This window comes from Carcharhinus amblyrhynchos, chromosome 27 (assembly GCF_965287045.1).
Source record: "Carcharhinus amblyrhynchos chromosome 27, sCarAmb.v2.hapA, whole genome shotgun sequence".
NCBI classification, from domain to species: domain Eukaryota; kingdom Metazoa; phylum Chordata; class Chondrichthyes; order Carcharhiniformes; family Carcharhinidae; genus Carcharhinus; species Carcharhinus amblyrhynchos.
Window position 1 is genome coordinate 13,786,062 of NC_137350.1, and position 19,671 is coordinate 13,805,732.

The 19,671-nt window shown below is 44.7% G+C and overlaps 1 protein-coding gene across 1 annotated transcript in view; it reads left to right on the forward strand.

Annotated features, from left to right (window-relative positions):
- adam11 (ADAM metallopeptidase domain 11) overlaps window positions 1–19,671 on the forward strand; it is a 133,653-nt gene that overhangs the window by 56,316 nt on the left and 57,666 nt on the right. The window contains exons 9-10 of the mRNA XM_080213323.1: window positions 11,169–11,253; window positions 15,077–15,167. Coding sequence (XP_080069449.1) covers window positions 11,169–11,253; window positions 15,077–15,167 — 176 coding nt within the window. The remainder of the gene's footprint in view (window positions 1–11,168; window positions 11,254–15,076; window positions 15,168–19,671) is intronic.

The following is a 19,671-nucleotide window of genomic DNA, read 5'->3' on the forward strand; positions in this document are numbered from 1 at the left end:
ATTATACAAGCAGAAAGCAACTGGCCAATCTGGGGACAATCACAAAGGAATCTCACTCCTCTTCATTTCTGACAAAATCGCCACCAAAATCCTTTTGAACCACTTCGTGGATCTGACCAGGATCTGCTGCCAGAGAATCTGCACTTCAAAAAGGTTTGTGGAACCGCTGATATTGTTGTGGCGGTTTTTTACAAATCCATTCATGGGACATGGGCATCGCTGGCTGGCTAGCATTCATTGCCCATCCCTAGTTGCTCAAGGACAGTTGAGAGTCAACCACATTGCTGTGGCTCTGGAGTCACATGTAGGCCAGACCAGGTGAGGACGGCAGATTTCCTTCCCTAAAGGATATTAGCTAACCAGATGGGTTTTTCCGACAATGGTTTCATAGTCATCAGTTAACTTGTAATTCTAGATCTTTTACAAACTGCTAATTCCGCCAACTGCCATTATGGATTCGAACCTGAGTCCCCAGAACATTAGCTGAGTTTCTGGATTAATAGTGTAGCGATAGTACCACTAGGCCACCGCCTCCCCAGTAAGACAGTGCCAGTAGAGGTGCCAAGAACAGGATACTGATCTGGACACCACATTTGTCGACCTTACCAATGCCTTTGACACAGTCAGCCTTTAGGGCCTTTGGAAAGTAATGGAGAAAGTCAACGGCTCTGAGCAATTCATCACAATGATTCCACAGTTCCATACGGTATGCTTACACAATGTCCTGGATGATAGTGGGTCTTCTAACCCATTCCCAGTCACTAATGGAGTTAAACAGGGCTGTGTGTTTCTCTCCAACATGTTTTCCATGTTCCAGCATGCAACATGCCTCCATAATGGTGATCCTGGCATCGAAATCAGATATCACATGGATGGGAAGTTGCTCAACCTCAGATGACTCCAGGCAAAGACCAAGGTTAACTAAAAGCAGCATTGTGGCACAGTGGTTAACACTGCAGCCTTGCAGCGCCAGGGATCTGGGTTCGATTCTGACCTTGGATCATTGTCTGTGTAGAGTTTGCACACTCTCCCCCAGTCTTCGTGGGTTTCCTCCCACAGTCCAAAGATTTGCAGGTTAGATGAATTAACCATGGTAAATATGCAGTGTTGGGGATAGAGCAGGAGATGGGCCTGGGTAAGATACCCTGTCGGAGAGTTAGCACAGACTTGATGGGCCAAATGGCCTTCCTCTACACTGCAGGGATTCTATGGCTGTAAGGGCATACTCTGCGAGATCCTATTTGCTGACAACTGTGCACTCGCTGCCAATTCAGAGCTGGACATAACATGTAGCATGGACTTGTTTTCCGTTGCATGTAACAGCTTGGGCCTTAGGGTCAGCAGGGTGAAAGCAGAAGCAGTGTACCAGCCTATTCTGGGAAAGCTCTGTCCTGAACCCAAAGTTTCAGTCGATAACCAGAACCTGTCAGGAATGGATAAGTTCAGTTCTCTCATCGGCACACTCTCTCAAGCTGTCTATCTCGACAATGAGACAAATACAAGAATTACTGAAGCAAGTGTAACCTTTGGCAGACTTCAACCATCACTCTGGGAATGAAGAGCAGGAAGTCCGTCTAAAATCGGAAAGGCTGCAGGATCAATTAAGCTGCCCACTCTGGTGTACACACACACACTGTGTACCAACATCATGCCAAGAAGCTGCTTTCGCATGAGCTGCTTTTAGAAGCTTCTGAAGAACAGATGGCAGGAGAAAATACCAGACTCTGAGGCGCTCACCGGAGCTGGCATGCCAAGCATCCACACCATCTTGATTCAGTCGCAGTTTGAACTGGTCATGCAGCTAGAATGCCTGACACTCACTCACCAAAGTGAATCTTCAGTGGAGAACTAGAGCCTGGGATATGTTATCTTGACGACCAAAGGAAGTGTTACAAGGACGCTCTGAAGGCTTTGTTTGGGATTGTTGATATTGACTTCACATCTGGGAAAAAGCTCTCCCAGGATCGCTGCAACTCAAGCAATCAAATAAAAAAAGGTACAACATCCTTTGAAAGCAAACGCACATCAGAGACAGAAAGAAAAAGCGAAGAGGGGAAATCACGAGCCACTGCCCTAGAGTTGTAGAGGTTTATAGCATGGAAACAGGCCCTTCAGCCCAACTTGTCCATGCCTCCCAGTTTTTACCACTAAGCTAGTCCCAATTGCCCGCATTTGGCCTCTATACCTATCTTACCCAGGTGATTGTCTAAATGCTTTTTAAAACGCAAAAATTCTACCCATCACTACTACTTCCTCTGGCAGCTCGTTCCTCAGTGAAAAAATTGCCCCTCTGGACCGTTTTTGTATCTCTCCCCTCTCACCTTAAACCTATGCCCTCTAGTTTTAGACTCCCTTACCTTTGGGAGAAGATGCTGACTATCTACCTCATCTATACCCTTTGTCCAAAACTCAGTCTATGGTGTCCTGTCGGGTTTGCATCAGAATCCTTCGGGCACTGATTGACCTTGCCAGTCATCCAATTACCCCACTGGAACTCTACCAAACACCTCCAATGCTGAATGGCCATTTGGCCTCAAAGGATGAACAAGAAAAAAATTGGGTTACTTCAATCACCTTGATGTCACCTGGTCCATTTTCAGTGACAGTATATAATATGGATCTGCATTAGGGCATTTTGTTCAATGATAAAAGCTTTGTCTCTTTATGAACTACAGTAAAAATATACGTGGTTGAATTATTTAATGGCCTCTGATTAGTATCTGGCAAGAGGAGAGTTCAGAGACACTGTCGCATGAGCTAATTATAGCAACACTTCTTTAAAAATCAGAAGTTCTGGTTAACTGCCAATCACACACTGCTTCCAGACTATCATTGTTCTTTAGAGAATGCACTTTGCTTAGTAATGCCCATACTAATGGTGTCCAAAGACTGTTCTGAATGTTAATCACAACAATACTGCGTGACTGTGAATTACTTACAAATCTCATTATCACTGGAGCTGAGCTTCAATCTGGATAATAATTTTGAGTTGGTCTGAATCTGTACCAGATGTAGGTTTTCTGTGTGTTGCCCCATTAGGGGCAAAAGCAGAATAGAACGTAGAACAGTACAGCAGAGGAACAGGCCCTTCAGTCCACAATGTTGTGCTGAATGTGACACCAAATTAAACTAACCCCTTCTCCTGCCCTTGGTCCATATCCCTCTATTCCTTGCATATTCATGTGCTTATCTAAAAGTCCCTTAAACACCCTTATTGCATCTGCTTCCATCACCACCCCTGGCAGTGCATTCCAGACATCTAACACTCTCTATGTAAAAAAAAACTGCCCCTCACATCTCCTTTGAACTTCTTCCCTGTTATCTTAAGTGCATGTCCCCTAGTATTAGACATTTCAACTCTGGGGAAAAGATTCTGCCTGTCAACCCTGTCTAAGCCTCTTATAATTTCTATCAGGTCTCCCCTCAGCCTCCGCCGCTACAAAGAAAACAACCCCAATTTGTCCAGCCTCTCCTCATGGCTGATACCCTCTAATTCAGCATCATGGTAAACCTCTTCTGCGCTCTTTTCAAAGCTTCCACATCCTTCCAGTAATGTGGCAATTGAATGCAATACTCTAAGTGGGGCCTAACCAAAGTTTGAAGCTGCAACATGACATCCTGACTCTTGTACTCGATACCCCGACCAACAAAGGCAAACATGCCATATGCTGCCTTTACCACCATATCTACAGGGAGCTATGGACTCGAATCCCAAGATCCCTCTGTACATCAATGTTGTTCATTAACTGTATACTTACCCTTAACATTTGATCACCCTAGGTGCAGCACCTCACACTTGCCCAGATTAAACTCCATCTGCCATTTCTCTGCCTATATCTGCAACTGATCTATATTCTGTTGTATCCATTGACAACCTTCTACATTATCCACAACTCCACTTATCTATGTGTCATCTGCAAACTTACTAACCCACCCATCTATGTATGGGTCCCTGAAACGTGAGGCCATAAGAAACAGGAGCAGGAGTAGGCCATCCAGCCCTTCGAGCCTGCCCCGCCATTCAATAAGATCATGGCTGATCTGTCGTGTCTCAGTTCCACATTCCCGCCCTCTCCCCATAACCCTTAATCCCCTCGCTTATCCACCGTGCCATCCTTCACTGTTGCACTGTTTTACCACAATGGAAATAATTTTCTTCTAACTGCCAAAGCAATCATTACAATGTTTGAATATGTGGAATGAGGAAGGGTGGCTTCACATTACCCCATAATCCATTTGCCACTCTTCTTCAGCAATCCTGGGTCTCTAGGATGGAGTCTCAGTCAGCAGGAAGCTTATTTCAGGGATTGGGTGTTGTAGTGGAGGTACTGGGTGCAGTGGTAATGTCCCTACCTCTGGGTTCAAAACCAGGACTTGGCCACAGGAGGAATATTCATGATGTGATTCAATAACCTGATAATCAGTCCAATAATCCTTCCACCACCTCACCACTACTCCCCAAAGGTGAAATCTTGAGGTAAAAGACTTAAAAGGAAAATGTTGTAGTCTCATAAAATCTATACTGCAGAAGGAGGCTATTTGGTTCAGCAAGTCTTCACTGACAACAATCCCACCCAGTCCTTTCCCTGAACCTCGCGTGTTTACCCTCCCAAGTCCCCCTGATATTAAGGGGCAATTTAGTGTGGCCAGTCAACCTAACCCATACATCTTTGGTCTGTGGGAGGACACCGGAGCACCTGGAGGAAACCCGCACAGACATGGGGAAAAATGTGCAGACTCCACACAGACAGTGACCCGAGGCCAGAATCAAACCTGGGTCCCTGGCGCAGTGAGGCGGCAGTGCTAATCACTGTGCCACCATGCCCACCCTGCATCTCCAACCCACACTCCCTGTGAGTTGAGATTTCCTAATTGAAGGATTGCTGAATTTGCACGTTGTGCTAAATGCAATGGGCAATAAAATTGGTCAGGAAAACTTTCTGCTACTTCAATTAATGGGAAATGTCAACAACTTGGATAAATCGGGATCAGCGGGGTCACAACTCTTTCTCAAGATCACAATGCGTGGTGTCTGTGATTAAGCTTTTCAGATAGAATAATAAACTTATCAGTGCACCTGAAACAATTATCTCAGCAATAATTAATGGTTGTTGAACACATTTGGGTAAAATTCGTTCATGTGCATTCAATGTAGCTATTAATCTATTTATTTTAATTATATTGATTGTTAAATGGTGAACAAAAGGAATAATGTATATGTGTGTTAACTGGTGCACTACCAAATGTATTTAAATCTCATTTCGTTTCACCTCAGTAGAACATGTCATATTTCGAGGGGGCTTGACAGGATGGGTGCTGAGAGGATGTTTTGGCTCCTGGAGGAATCTAGAATTAAGGGGCACAGTTTCACAATAGGGGGTTTCCCAATGAAGACAGAGATGAGGAGGAATTGTTTCTCTCAAAGGGTTGTTAGTCTTTGAAATTTTCTTTTCTAGAGAGCACTGGAGGCTGGGTCATTGAATACATTCAAGGTTGTGTTAGACAGAATTTTGATTGACAAGGGAATGAAGGGTTAAGAGCTTTAGGGGAAAGGCAAGAAAGAGGAGTTAAATTCACAGTCAGATCAGCCGTGATATTGAATGGCTCAAAGGGCTGAATGTCCTACCCCTGCTTCTATGTTAGTATTCCTCCGCACTCTCACATCCTGATTAGCTCCATCCTCTTTCATTTACTCCAGCTTGCATCCTTAATTGTGCTGGTTTCTACTTATTGATTTTGGAACAGTCAGAGTCATTCTCTAACGCTCAGGACTGGATTTTACAACCCTCCGCTGGCCGCTTTGAGTGTAAGGTTGAGGGTGGTAAAGTACAGCGCGTGGCATTCCCATTGCCTTCCTGCCCACCTGCGACCTGTCTCCCATTTTACAAGGGACAGTGGTGGCATTTTGGGCCTATTGAGAGCCTTAAATTGCTAATTAACGCCTTGTCACTCCCTAGCCACTAGTTTACCCGCAACAGGCCAGGCAGGTAGCTCAGGACTTTCACCTGGGTGAACCAGTGTTGGTCAAGAAGGTGGGGGGGGAATTCCTTCAAATGGTGTCCTGTGCCCGTCGAGGCATTCCTCCTTCGAGATCATAAACCCCCCACCCTTAAAATCATTCCTTCTGGCCTCTCAAACTCATCCACCTCTCTTCACTTCAACCCTTACTGCAGCCTCCAGCCCGTCCCTGCCAATACCCACACTTACCTTTAGTCAGGCTTCCATAACCACCTCTTCTTTGGGGACTGGCTGCAGTACCAGCAGTGGCCACCGCACAAATGGAGCAGTACTGGGGCCAATTGGATTAGTCTCTATGGTCGGACTACCTCCCCAGATGGTGTGGCTGTTTCACTTTGAGCCAATTACCAGCCTCCAGACCACAAATGGCAGTGGGGCAGCCAGAAGGAGAATAAACAATAAAACAGGGAAATAAGAATTATTTTTTTCCTTCTGGATGGCCGAGCTCCAGACCTGCATAGGAAGGCCAAGTTTCACTCATTCAAGGAGCATAAATAACACTGACTGACATTTGAACATAGAACACTACAGCACGGACAGGCCCTTCGGCCCACAAGTTGCGCCGATCACATCTACACCAACCAGGCCATAGATCTATCTGTAACTCCCAATCCCATTAGATCCCATGTACTCATCCAGAAGTCTTTTAAAAGACCCCAGCAAGTTTGCCTCTACCGCCACCAACGGCAGCCGATTCCACTCACTTACCACCCTCCGAGTGAAAAACTTACCCCTAACATCTCCTCTGTACTTGCTTCCCAGCACCTTAAACCTGTGTCTTCTCGTAGCGACCATTTCAGCCCTGGGAAATAGCCTCTGAGAATCCACCCTATCTATTCCTTGCAACATTTTATAAACCTCTATCAGGTCGCCTCTCAACCTTCGTCTCTCCAGGGAGAAGAGACCTAGCTCCCTCAACCTATCTTCATAAGGCATGCCTCCCAATCCAGGCAACACCCTTGTAAATCTCCTGCACCCTCTCAATAGCTTCCACATCCTTCCTGTAGTGAGGTGACCAGAACTGCGCACAGTACTCCAAGTGGGCTCTGACAAGGGTCTTATAAAGTTGCAGCATTACCTCCCGACTCCTAAACTCAGTCCCTTGATTAATGAAGGCCAGTACACCATACGCCTCCTTGACCACATCCTCCACCTGCGAGGCCGATTTAAGAGTCCTATGGACCTGGACCCCAAGATCCTTCTGCTCTTCAACACAGCTAAGACTCCTACCCTTGATATTGTACTCCTGCATCCCATTGGTCCTGTCAAAATGGACCACTACACATTTATCCGCGTTGAAGTCCATCTGCCACTTCTCCGCTCAGTCTTGCATCCTATCTGTGTCATGCTGCAACTTCTGACATCCCTCTAGACTATCCACAACACCACCAACCTTTGTATCGTCGGCAAACTTACTAACCCATCCCTCCACTTCCTCATCCAGGTGATTTATGAAAATGACAAACAGCAAGGTCCTAGAACAGATCCCTGGGGCACTCCACTGGTGACCGACCTCCATGCAGAAAAAAACCCATCCACAACCACTCTCTGCCTTCTGCAGGCAAGCCAGTTCTGGATCCACACGGCCAAAGCCCCTTGGATCCCATGCCCTCTCACCTTCTCAAGAAGTCTTGCATGGGGGACCTTATCAAACGCCTTGCTGAATTCCATGTAAACCACATCCACCGCTCTTCCTTCGTCAATGTGTTCAGTCACATTTTCAAAGAACTCAACTAGGCTTGTAAGTCACGACCTGCCCTTGACAAAGCCATGCTGACTATTTCTGATCATTCTAAACTTCTCTAAATGCTCATAAATCTTGTGCTTCAGTATCCTCTCCAACAACTTACCAACCACTGAGGTCAGACTCACTGGTCAGTAATTTCCCGGGCTATCCCTGTTCCCTTTCTTGAAAATAGGAACCACGTCTCCAATCCTCCAGAACCTCTTCCGTCTCCATCGACGATGCAAAGATCATCGCCAGGGGCTCTGCAAATACTTCCCTCACCTCCCACAGTAACCTGGGGTACATTCCATCCAGTCCCGGTGACTTATCTATCTTGATAGAATTTAAAAGTTCCAACACATCCTCTTTCTTAACATCCACATACTCAATCTTTTCAGTCTGCTGCAAACCTGTAGTACAACCTCCCAGATCACTTTCCACTGTGAATACCGAGGCAAAGTACTCATTAAGTATCTCTGCCATTTCTTCTGGTTCCACACAGACATTTCCCCCTTCACCTTTTATAGGTCCTATCCCTTCTCATCCTTTTACTCTTCACATATTTGTAGAACGTCTTGGGATTCTCCTTAACCTTACCCGCCAAGGCCTTCTCATGTCCCCTTCTGGCTCTCCTAATTTACTTTTTAAGCTCCTTTCTATAAGCCTTATGCTCCTCTAGATCCTTAACATCTCTTAGGTCTCTGAACCTTTTATACGCCTTTCTTTTCGTCCTGATATACAATGACCTTCACACAGGAGTAGATCAGGCTGTTGTGTGAGCTGGCAGAAAGTGTAACCAATAGTCACCTTCTTTGAACATGCTGGGCTCACAAGTGCACCTGTGCAGATTCGTTCCCATTGGAAAATGCCAGCTGTTTACATGTGTCAGGGTATGCAAAACTGACAATATTCCAGAGTTGAGTTGGTATCCAGACAGATATCAATTTTATTTTGTATTTACTTATGGGACATGGGCATTGCTGGCTGGCCATCATTTATTGCCCATCCTAGTTGTCCGAGGGCAGTTGAGAGTCACCCACATTTCTGTGGCTCTGGAGTCACATGTAAGCCAGACCAGGTAAGGATGGGAGATTTCCTTTCCTAAAGGATGTTAGTGAACCAGATGGGTTTTTCCAACAATCGAAAATGGTTTCATGGTCATCAGTAGATTCTTAATTCTAGATATTTTTTATTGAATTGAAATTCTACCATCTGTCCTGGCGAGATTCGAACCCGAGTCCCCAGAACATTGATTGAGTTTATAGATTAATAGTCTAGCAATAATGCCAATCGGCTTCCTTTAACATTGAACATGTGATTACAACTGACTGTTAAACACTGGGAACAAAGTGCCTTTCGGGTAAATTTGTCTGTGATATTATAGCCCAAAGAGGTACAAGTGCGGGGATTCCTGATAAAAACCTGTGGGACACCAATTGTAATGCCATGAATTGGATGCCTCAAGGTCAGAATTGCAAATGAATTTGAGTTATTGCCACAAATTGGATATGAACAATTCCCCAGGACCTTTCTAATGCATTTTAATTATCATTAAGAATTAATTAAGTAAAACATTTTAAACAGACTAAAAATTAGGATTCACTGAACCACCAAATTCCTTAGTAGTTTGGTTCCAATGCAGCAGATAATAACTAGTCTATTATCTTACGATCTGAGTTTAGAAAATATGATATATATTTTGAACTAGTTCTTCAAACAAATTTTTAAAGGAAAAGCCACTCCAAAAGTGAGAAAGTAATGGGGTACGAGGCATGTTTCACTGCATAAGAACATACAAACATATAAATTAGGATTAGTAATAGCCCATTCAGCCCCTTGAGACTGCTCCGTCATGGCTGATCAGTTTATGGCCTGAACTCCACTTTGCTCCCTGCCTCTTATGCCTTGTGACTCCTTTGTTAGTCAAGAGTCTGTATGCATCTGGCTTTAAAATATTTGATGATCCAGCCTCCAGCACTCTCTGGGAAGAGAGCTCTACAAAATCTCAACCCTCTGAGGGGGAAATAAGTTTCTCCTCTTCTGCATTCTAAATGCGAGACCCCTTACTTTGAACAGCGTCCCCTAACACAATTTTAAAGTTCTGGTCTCTCCCACAAAGGGAAACATCTTTTTAGTATCCACACTGACAAACCATCTTAGCATCTTACATGTTTCAGTAAGATCACCTCTCATTCTTTAAACTCCAAACTCTAAACTGGATACAAGATCAGCCTGTCCAACCTTTTCTTATAAGATAACCCCCTCATTCCAGGAATCAGTTGAGTGAACGCTCTCTGAACTGCTTCTAATCTAATAGTGTCCTTCCCGAAATAAGGAAACCAAAACTCTACACAATTCCAGATGCTGTCTCATCAATGCCCTATTCAACCGTAGCAATCCTTTCCTATTTCTATATTCCACTCCCCCTCCCCACAATAAACAAGAACATTACATTTCTCTTCTTAATTATTTACTGTACCTGTATACTAATTTTTGTGATTCATATACCAGGACACCCAGATCTCTCTGTACCTCAGAGTTCTGCAGTCTCGCTCCATTTAAATATTTTGCTGCTTTTCTATTCTTCCTGCCAAAGTGGACAAGTTCACATTTTCCCACATTTTACTCCATCTGCCAAACATTTGCTCGTTTTCGCTTAACCTATCTAATATCCCTTATGCCCTCTTCACGACTTACTTTCCAGCCTAACTTTGTATCATTAGCAAATTTAGCAACCATGTATTTGATCCCTTTAAAACTGGTGCTCCAGGTTCTGGAGATCTGGTGCTGGCGGCTTTTTCAGACCTCAGTGTGACACAAGCCTTCAGGATTTTTTTCTTCTAGGTGCTGGACAAGATGGCAACAAAAGCTAGCTTTGCAGCTGGTAAGCTGTAGACTATTTCTCTCACCTGGTTCAGCACTTAGGAGAATCATAGAATCCATACAGTGCAGAAGGAGGCCATTTGGCCCACTAACCACAATCTCACCCAGGCTGTATCCCTAGCACTCCATGTATTTATCCTAGCTAGTTCCCCTGACACTAAGGGGCAATTTAACATGGCCAATCAACCTAACTCGCACATTTTTTGCAGTGTGGGAGGAAACCAGAGGCACCCGGAGGAAACCCACACAGACACGAGGAGAATGTGCAAACTCCACCCAAACGGTGACCCAAGGCTGGAATTGAACCTGGGTCCCTGGCACAGTGAGGCTACAGTGCTAACCACTGTGCCACCATGCTGCCCTAAGAAAATCCTGCAAAGAGGGCAAATCCTGCCCTCTGTTTCCTGTGAGCTAACTGATCCTCTGTCTGTGCTAATATATCACCTAGTGCACCATGAGCTCTTACATTGCTAATGTTAGCTTCACGTACGGTAATGACATTTTCCCAGTTTGACTTTGCTCATGTTATTTTACTCCACAGAGGCCGAACGTTTGAATGTAGTCACAGTGCAACAGCCTACGTTGGAGGAATCTGCTCTGCATCTAAAGGAGGAGGGATTAATGAGGTTTGTTGTTTTATTGGCCTGTTCACTGCTGTTGCAGTTTTGTCTGCATCCTTTTGCCCCTATGCATTTTAATGCAACGTACCTACACACGACACAAAATTCATTTCTGTTTACCTTTAAAATCCTCTCTTGTAATCTGTACCATCTGCCCCAAAACCAGAAAATCCCACTGCGGTCAACAGACCGATGCATTGTCCGCTATCCCATCAACTCCAATTTCCATGGTGTATGGGAAAATTCCACTCTCGGGTGTTAACCTCCTTGTCACAGGATCCTTCCAGACAATGGCAGGTTGGTGCATTACTGATGTCTGGCTGACAAATCAGAGACTGGATTAAACTGAGCACTGGGTGCAACAGAAGCACAAAAGAAACAGGGACACAGGTTTGATTCCTGACTTGGGTCACTGTGCGGAGTCTACACGTTTGCCCCATGCCTGCATGAGTTTGTCTGGTGCTCCTGTTTCCTCCCACAGTCCAAAAGGCAGGCAGGTTCGATGCATTGGCCATGCTAAATTCTCTCTGTGCACCCAAACAGGCGCCAGAATGTGGAGACTAGGGGATTTTCACAGTAATGTAGTTGACTCTCAACTGCCCTCCAAGGGCAACTAGGGATGGGCAATAAACGCTGACCAGCCAAGTACACCCATGTCCCACGAATGAATGAAAAAAAGATACTGGAATCTGAAACTAAAACAGAAAATGCTGTAAAATCTCAGCAGGTCTTACAGCACAAGTGGAGAGAAAATAGGGCCAACATTTCGAGTCTGTCTCTCTCCACAGCTGTTTTCAGACCTGTTCTGGGGACCTGGGTTCAAATCCCACCACAGCAGATGGTGGAATTTGAATTCAATAAAAGATATCTGGAATTAAGAATCTACAGATGACTATGGAATCATTGTCAATTGTCAGAAAAACCCATCTAGTTCATTAATGTTCTTTAGAGTCAAGAGCTTCAAGTTTTTATGTGTCTAGATCACCAACAACCTGTCCTGATCCCACCATGCCGATACTCTTGTTAAGAAAGCCCAACAACACCTCTTCTTTCTCCAAAAGACTAAGAAAATTTGGTATGTCAGCTACGACTGTCACCAACTTTTACAGATGCACCATGAAAAAACGTCCTTTCTGGTTGTATCATAGCTTGGTCTGGCTCCTGCTCTGTCCAAGACCAAGGACCGCAAGCAAATTGTGCGGAGGGTGGGGAGAGTCTACAGAAGGATCTAGATAGGCTGGGCGAATGGGCCAGGAAATGGCAAATGGAATTTAATGTTGGCAAGTGCGAGGTGGTCCACTTTGGTAGGAATAATGGTAGGAAGGATTATTACTTACGTGGAGAAAAACTGCAGCAGGCGACGGTGCAGAGGGACCTCGGGGTCCTTGTGCATGAGTCGCAAAAACCCAGCTTGCAGGTGCAGCAGGTGGTCAGGAAGGCGAATGGGATGCTGGCCTTCATCGCGAGGGGGATTGAATATAAAAGTAGGGAGGTCTTGCTGCGGCTGTATAGGGCATTGGTGAGGCCGCAGCTGGAGTACTGTGTGTAGTTTTGGGCGCCGTACTTACGCAAGGATATTTTGGCCTTGGAGGGAGTGCAGAGGAGGTTTACTAGGCTGATGCCGGAGTTGAGGGGGTTGAGCTATGAGGAGAGGCTGAATAAACTAGGCTTGTACTCGTTAGAGTTTAGAAGAATGAGGGGAGATCTCATTGAGACGTATAAGATGATGAATGGGATGGATAGGATAGAGGTGGAGAGACTCTTTCCGCTCAGAAAGGATAGTAGGACTAGGGGGCACAGCCTCAAGATAAAGGGGGGGCGGTTTAGAACGGAGTTGAGGAGGAACTTCTTCACTCAAAGGGTGGTGAATCTCTGGCATTCTCTGCCCGTTGAAGTGGTGGAGGCTACCTCGCTAAATATTTTTAAGACGCGGGTTGATGGGTTTTTGATAAGAGAGGGGATTAAGGGTTATGGGGAGAGGGCGGGAATGTGGAACTGAGCCACAACAGATCAGCCATGATCTTATTGAATGGCGGGGCAGGCTCGAAGGGCTAGTTGGCCTACTCCTGCTCCTATTTCTTATGTTCTTATGAACTACAAAAGGTCATGAATGTAGCCCAATCCATCTCACAAACTAGCCTCCCACCCATTGATTCTGTCTACACTTCCACTGCCTTGGTAAAGCAGCCAGTATAATTAAGGACCCCACGCACCCTGGACATTCTCCTTTCTACCTCCTTCCTTCAGGAAAAAGATACAAAAATCTGACATCAGTTACCAACTGACTCAAGAACAGCTTCTTTTCTGCTGCTGTCAGACTTCTGATTGGACTACCTTGCATTAAGTTGATCCTTCTCTCCACCCTTGCTATGACTGTTGCACAACATTCTGCACTATCTTATTTCCTTCTCTATGAATGGTATGCTTTGTATAGTGCGCAAGAACCAATACTTTTCACTATGTTAATACATGTGACAATAAATCAAAGGAAATTTAGTGTCCTTACCTTACCTTAATGAGTGGGTGTGCACACAAACAATGGGCCTGATAATGGAACCAGGAAGAGAGTGAGGTAGTCAGTGTGGGACATGCCAGGAAGCCGGGGCTTCCCACTGATCCTGCTGAACTTAATGGTATGATACACTTTGAATTGTCTCAAAGGTTTCCTACGCGACAGTCAGCCAGTGGGATGAGGAGACGGAGCATTGAGGGGGGGTAGAGGAGGGAGGTGATGGTTGCTGAAAGATCAGTTTGGTGGCTGGGGAAAGTGCTGCAGCTCCATCTCGGCCTCAAGCAATGTGACGACCCACCTCGCCCCCCCTTTCCCGAGGCTCGGCCATCCTAACCTACAGAAATTAAAAATGTTTAAAATGGAGGCATGCAGCCTCCTAAAAGATCGCACTGCCAGACTTGCCTCTTGCTCCTCATTCTCATGTTCTTATGTAGTTCTTAACAACTATACAGCATCACTTGTAACCTGCACTGAGCTGATGGTCTCAGCCAGAAGGAGGTGAGGGTTGCCATCCTAGCATTTGGAGAGTCCTCACACGGCTGAAGTTCTGGGTGCTCTTCTGAAGTCGAGATGAAGAATAAGCAGGACGTATAGAACCTTACTTGGTGCTATGGGTGTGCATGCGACCAGTAGCAAGGAAGCACAAGAGTACCCCCTTCTTTAGAAATGGCATCAACGAGTTTGCATTTCTTTAAAATAAAAGGAAAGAGAAGTAAATGACAGATTTGGATGGTGAAACCTCAGCGCCAGCCGCATCATTTCATCGGAAGTGCGCTGGTGTTCCAGCAAAGATGTAGTGGTGGAGCAAAAACAATTTGAAGAATTTCCCAGTCAATCTTAACATTCCCAAAGCGAATGGACAGAAACATATTTTGCCATCATGTCGAGGTAAAGTTTAGTCTTCAATGTTCCTGGGAGAGCTGGGAGTACATGACAAAATCAGTACACTGCACCCCACGGTTAAAATTCCTAGGTGCGGCCTCACCGCACAACACCTACATTGGGAGTTTCAATACTGATCTGCAAATTTACTCACTGACTTGATAATCTGAGTACTTGTTGAGATGATTCGAGATATTCCCTATTTAATCTATAGTGTGCATCCTGAAAGTGAGTTTGTTGTATTGTTGGTAGTTGTTCAAAGAAATTAATTCCAATCTTCAACAAGACACCAAATAAATATTTCACAATTCTCACGTTTGTTAAAGCTGATATTATGCAGCTGAATGGTTAGCAGTGCAAATGATACAAGCTGTCTTCTGAAAAAGCCTTTTGTCATTAACGAATTGAAGCTTCTTTCTTTGGCTCTCTTTTCAGTATGGAAACTTTGGTATGATGGCAGTCACACTGGCTCAGAGCTTGGGCCAAAACCTTGGAATGATGTGGAATAAACAGCGTGCAGGAACCAGTAAGTTGTACTTTAGTTTATTTGAATTCTATACGCGTTGGGCAGGATTATCTGCGCAACTTGCCATGTGTTTTGGGACGGCGGAGGCGGCCGGCCATTGGCTGGCGCCAGCGGGATCTCCTGGTCCCGTTGTGGTCAATGGCTTTCCCATTCAATACAACCCTTGCTGCCGAGAAACCTGCGGCGAGAGTGCGCCAAGCGTGAGACCGGAACAACTCGCTGGCGACCAGGCCATTGTGTCATCATGTACATAAGATGAAACAAAACTATCCATTGGAACAATAATTCTACAAAATGGATCCATCTCCACCTGTTCAAGTTTTCAGTAATGTCCCTTATGTCGATGTGTTTTAATTCTGACCTATATAATCACATCAGCATTTCTCAGTTACTTTATGATACAGTAGCTGGACTGTCGTTCCCAGAATCTTGCCTCATTCCTTCTTTGAATATTGGGATAATTTTGTTATCACCCACTATTCAGATAAAGCCCCTGGGCGGGATTTTCCAGCCGTGTCACCCCCGAGACTGGAAAATCTGACCCAAGGTCAACGGACTTTTGCATAGTCCGTGTCCCGCCTACTACAATCCCCGTGGTGGGCGGGAAGGGAAAATGCCACCCCTTCTATTTACAGAACTCCAAAAACTGTATCGATTTTCCCCCCCCACTTCACATCCTAGTAGGGTTGACAGGGTCTGCCTCATGTGCCAGACTCATTAAATCAAAGTCCTGTAAATCAAAGAGAGATCTGCCCTACACAAGACTTGAGGTAACCATTGTATAAAAATATGACCTGAAAGAAAATGCCTTTTTTGAGCGACAGCCTTATTTTACGATGATAAATCTGTCTTATTTATTAAGGGTCCATCTATATTCTACACTGCTTGATAGGCCAGGTGTAAGGAGGTGAGTGAAAGTGGCTTGGGTGGCTTGCTGTCTGGCTTCCATTCTTTCCATCATGAAGAGTCTAATCTCCACTTACTACAGGTGGCAGGGTGTGAATTGGGAGCTCGCAATTGCTGGGGATTACGGAGTGAATCCATCTACTGACACTCTGTAACGCCTTGGATGCAATCACCTTTTAAAAGAAACTCGAAGGAGCTTAAGTTGGGCCAAATTTGGGTAAACTCTTCAAACCGTAAGAACCACGCAAGAATTGTGGATTTTTCTGCATTGAAATCAATATTGCAAATTCTACTTATAGAATTTCATAAGTAACACATTAAAGGTTTAATGCATTAGATCATGCTGACTATAAATATACATAATGGACTATGTGCCAGCTCTAGTAACCATTTTGGAAGTTGTTTTCTTTTGCTTCATCCAATCTGAATCTCAGTAATCTAAGCATCATCAGAAGAGAAATCTCACCTGTAATTGCTCACGTGCACGCTTTTTTACTCTCTCACACGCACACATCCTCTCTTGCTCATTCATGTTTGAAGTTAAAACTCCTAAAGTGCCTGTAGTTTATTCATAATGCTGCACTGCTGTTAACTGGATGCCTGTATTTGTTTATTTCTTCTACAAACTCAATACACCATTCAACAAACAGCTGCAAACTGTTCACGTCTGAGACTCTCATGCCACTCTGTGGCAGTTCTCACCGACTGCATGTTATATGCTATTGCATTACAGCGTGCATTAGATGTAAGAGCTCATAAATAGCCAATGTACAACACCACGAGTTCCTGTAACTCACTTGTACACGTAGAAACTTTTGATTTGTACTATGTATTTACCATAACCAAGAATCCTGTATTTAAGAGTCAGCCAAGCTGTCTTACGATGATTCTGTTTCCATGCTCCCTTCAATCTGAGTCACATTGGTAGCTGGAGACTAGAGTAGACCTGACATCCATCTAGATCTCACCTCCAGGGGCAGTGTTAACAAGCCAATTCTGCATATTGAAGTTTTAAAAGACTTTTTATGGATTTTATGCTCCACAACGTAGGCACGCAACAGCTGGAAGATCCTTTCAGCCAATAATTGACTTATTATTTGGGGCGGCACAGTGGTTAGCACTGCTGCCTCACGGTGCCAGGGACCCAGGGTTCAATTCTGGCCTCGGGTGACTGTCTGTGGGGAGTTTGCACGTTCTCCCCGTGTCTGTGTATGTTTCCTCCGGGTGCACCAATTCCCTCTCACACTCCAAAGATGCATTGGCCATTTTCAATTGCGGTTTTACGTCAAAGATGTGTAGGTCAGGGGGATTAGCAGGGTAAATGTGTGGGGTTACGGGAAAGGGCCTGGGTGCGATCCTCTGTGGGAGAGTCAGTGCTGGCCAAATGGCCACCTCCTGCTTTTTAGGGATTCCATAATTATGACAAAGAATCCATGTGGTGGATTTTATATTTTTAAATTAGCATTTATAGTTCAGTTATAAGCATTAACTTTTATTCAGAAGAATGATACCAGGGCTAAAGGTGTTATTAAACGATGAGGCCAGGTTGCATAGACCCGAGTACCTGAATTGGAAAGGAATCTGTTTCCCAGGAACTTCCAGTGGTTGCATGTCCATAACCCAGATTATAGACATTTAAGTTATCTGGCTAGATAGCTGTAGTGTCTCTGCCTCTTTCAGGTTGCCTATCTCAGGTGGTGTGGATGGTAGAGTTGCAGTAGGTCGTACCATATGGCAGCATCCTACAGCCACAGACACTGGTGAACATTTGAGACATTTTGTTCTCATTTTTAATGTTCCGCCTTGCCTGGTAAAATCAATTAGCTCCATATTTAGCTTGTAAGGTAAACGACTTTAAATTCAGCCCTCATCTCCTCTGCAGTACCCCCACATCCCAAGGTGTCCATAGTAACCCTGGATGTTAAGAATGCACTGGCAATGCCGTGAACGGTTTTGGTGTTCCTATCTAAGTAAAGATTTACTGGTATTAGAGGCAGTCCAGAGAAGATTCACTAGGTTGAATCCAAATATGGAGAGACTTACGGAGTTAAGGATTCTCATATCATAGAAACGTAGGAAAAAAAGGAGCACAAGGAGGCCATTTGGCCCTTTGACCCTGCTCCACCATTCATTCTGATCATCCATCTCAATCACCTGATCCCACCTTCCCCCCCTTTTGCCTTTGATCCCTTTCACCTCAAATGCTAAATCTAACTGCTTCTTGAAAATATACATTGTTTTGACCTCAAATACTTTCTATGATATTGAATTCCACAGGCTTACCACTCTCTGGGTGAAGAGATTTCTCTCCATCTCTGTCCTATTCAGTCTACCCCTTATCCTCTAATTGTGACCCCTGCTTCTGGACACCGCATCATCAGGAACATCCTTCTTCCATCTCTCCTGTCTAGGCCTGTTGGAAATTTATGGATTTCTATGCGATCCTCCCCTCATTCTTCTGATCTTCAGAGAGTACAATCCTAACAGACTTAACCCCTCCTCATACGTCAGTCCTGCCACCCCAGTAATCGGTCTGGTAAACCTTCTCTGCATTCCCCCTAGAACAAGACCATCCTTCCTCAGATAGGTGACCAAAACTGTACACAATATTCCAGGTGTGGCTTCACCAAGGCCCTGTACAATGGCATCAAGACATCCGTACTCCTGTACTTGAATCCACTCACTATGAAGGCCAACATACCATATGCCTTTTTGATGGCCTGCTGCACCTGCATGTTTACCTTCAGTGAGTGGTGTACGAGGACACTCAGGTGTCATTGTGCATTCCCTTCTCCTAATATATGACTATTCAGATAGTAATCTGCCTTCCCGTTTTTGCTACCAATGTGGATAACCTCACATTTATCCAAATTATACTGCATCTGCCAGATCAGATCAGTCATTATCTAATTGAATGGTGGAGCAGACTCAATGGGCTGAATGGCCTACTTCTGCTATGTCTTATGGCCTTATGACAATTCTGGTGCATTGCTACAGTGCAATTGATTGGCAACATTTGGTTTCAATCACAATAGACCAATTTGTTTGGGCTGGAACTGGTTTGGTAGTTCTGAGGAAGGGTCATATTGGACTCAAAACATTAACTCTGTTTCTCTCTTCACAGATGCTGCCATTGCTGCTGAGTTTTTCCAGCGCTTTTTCTTTTATAACTTTTGACCTTGTTAGGCATCTTCCACTTTGAAGGTGTGGCCCATTTTGCTAAATTTAGGTTAGTTGATTTAGATGCAGCCAAAAATTTTCAAGTTCAAAACTCTTAAAAATCTTCCAGTATCTGGATCATCAGGTTTATTAAGGGTTATGGGGAGAGAGTGGGAAAGTGGAACTGACCCACTTCAGATCAGCCAGATCTTATTGAATGGTGGGGCAGGCTCGAAGGTCTAGATGGCCTACTCCTGCTCCTATTTCTTATGTTCTTATGTCAGAGAGCACAAGTCTGACTGAAGATGCACACTGGGTCCCTGTGGAAGTCCTGACATGGAGACCCACATAGAGGTTACCTGGGAAGTTTCAACTCAAGTTAGAGACTTTGGACAGTACCATAGTACTTACCTGAACGGTTACCCAGGGTATGTTAAAC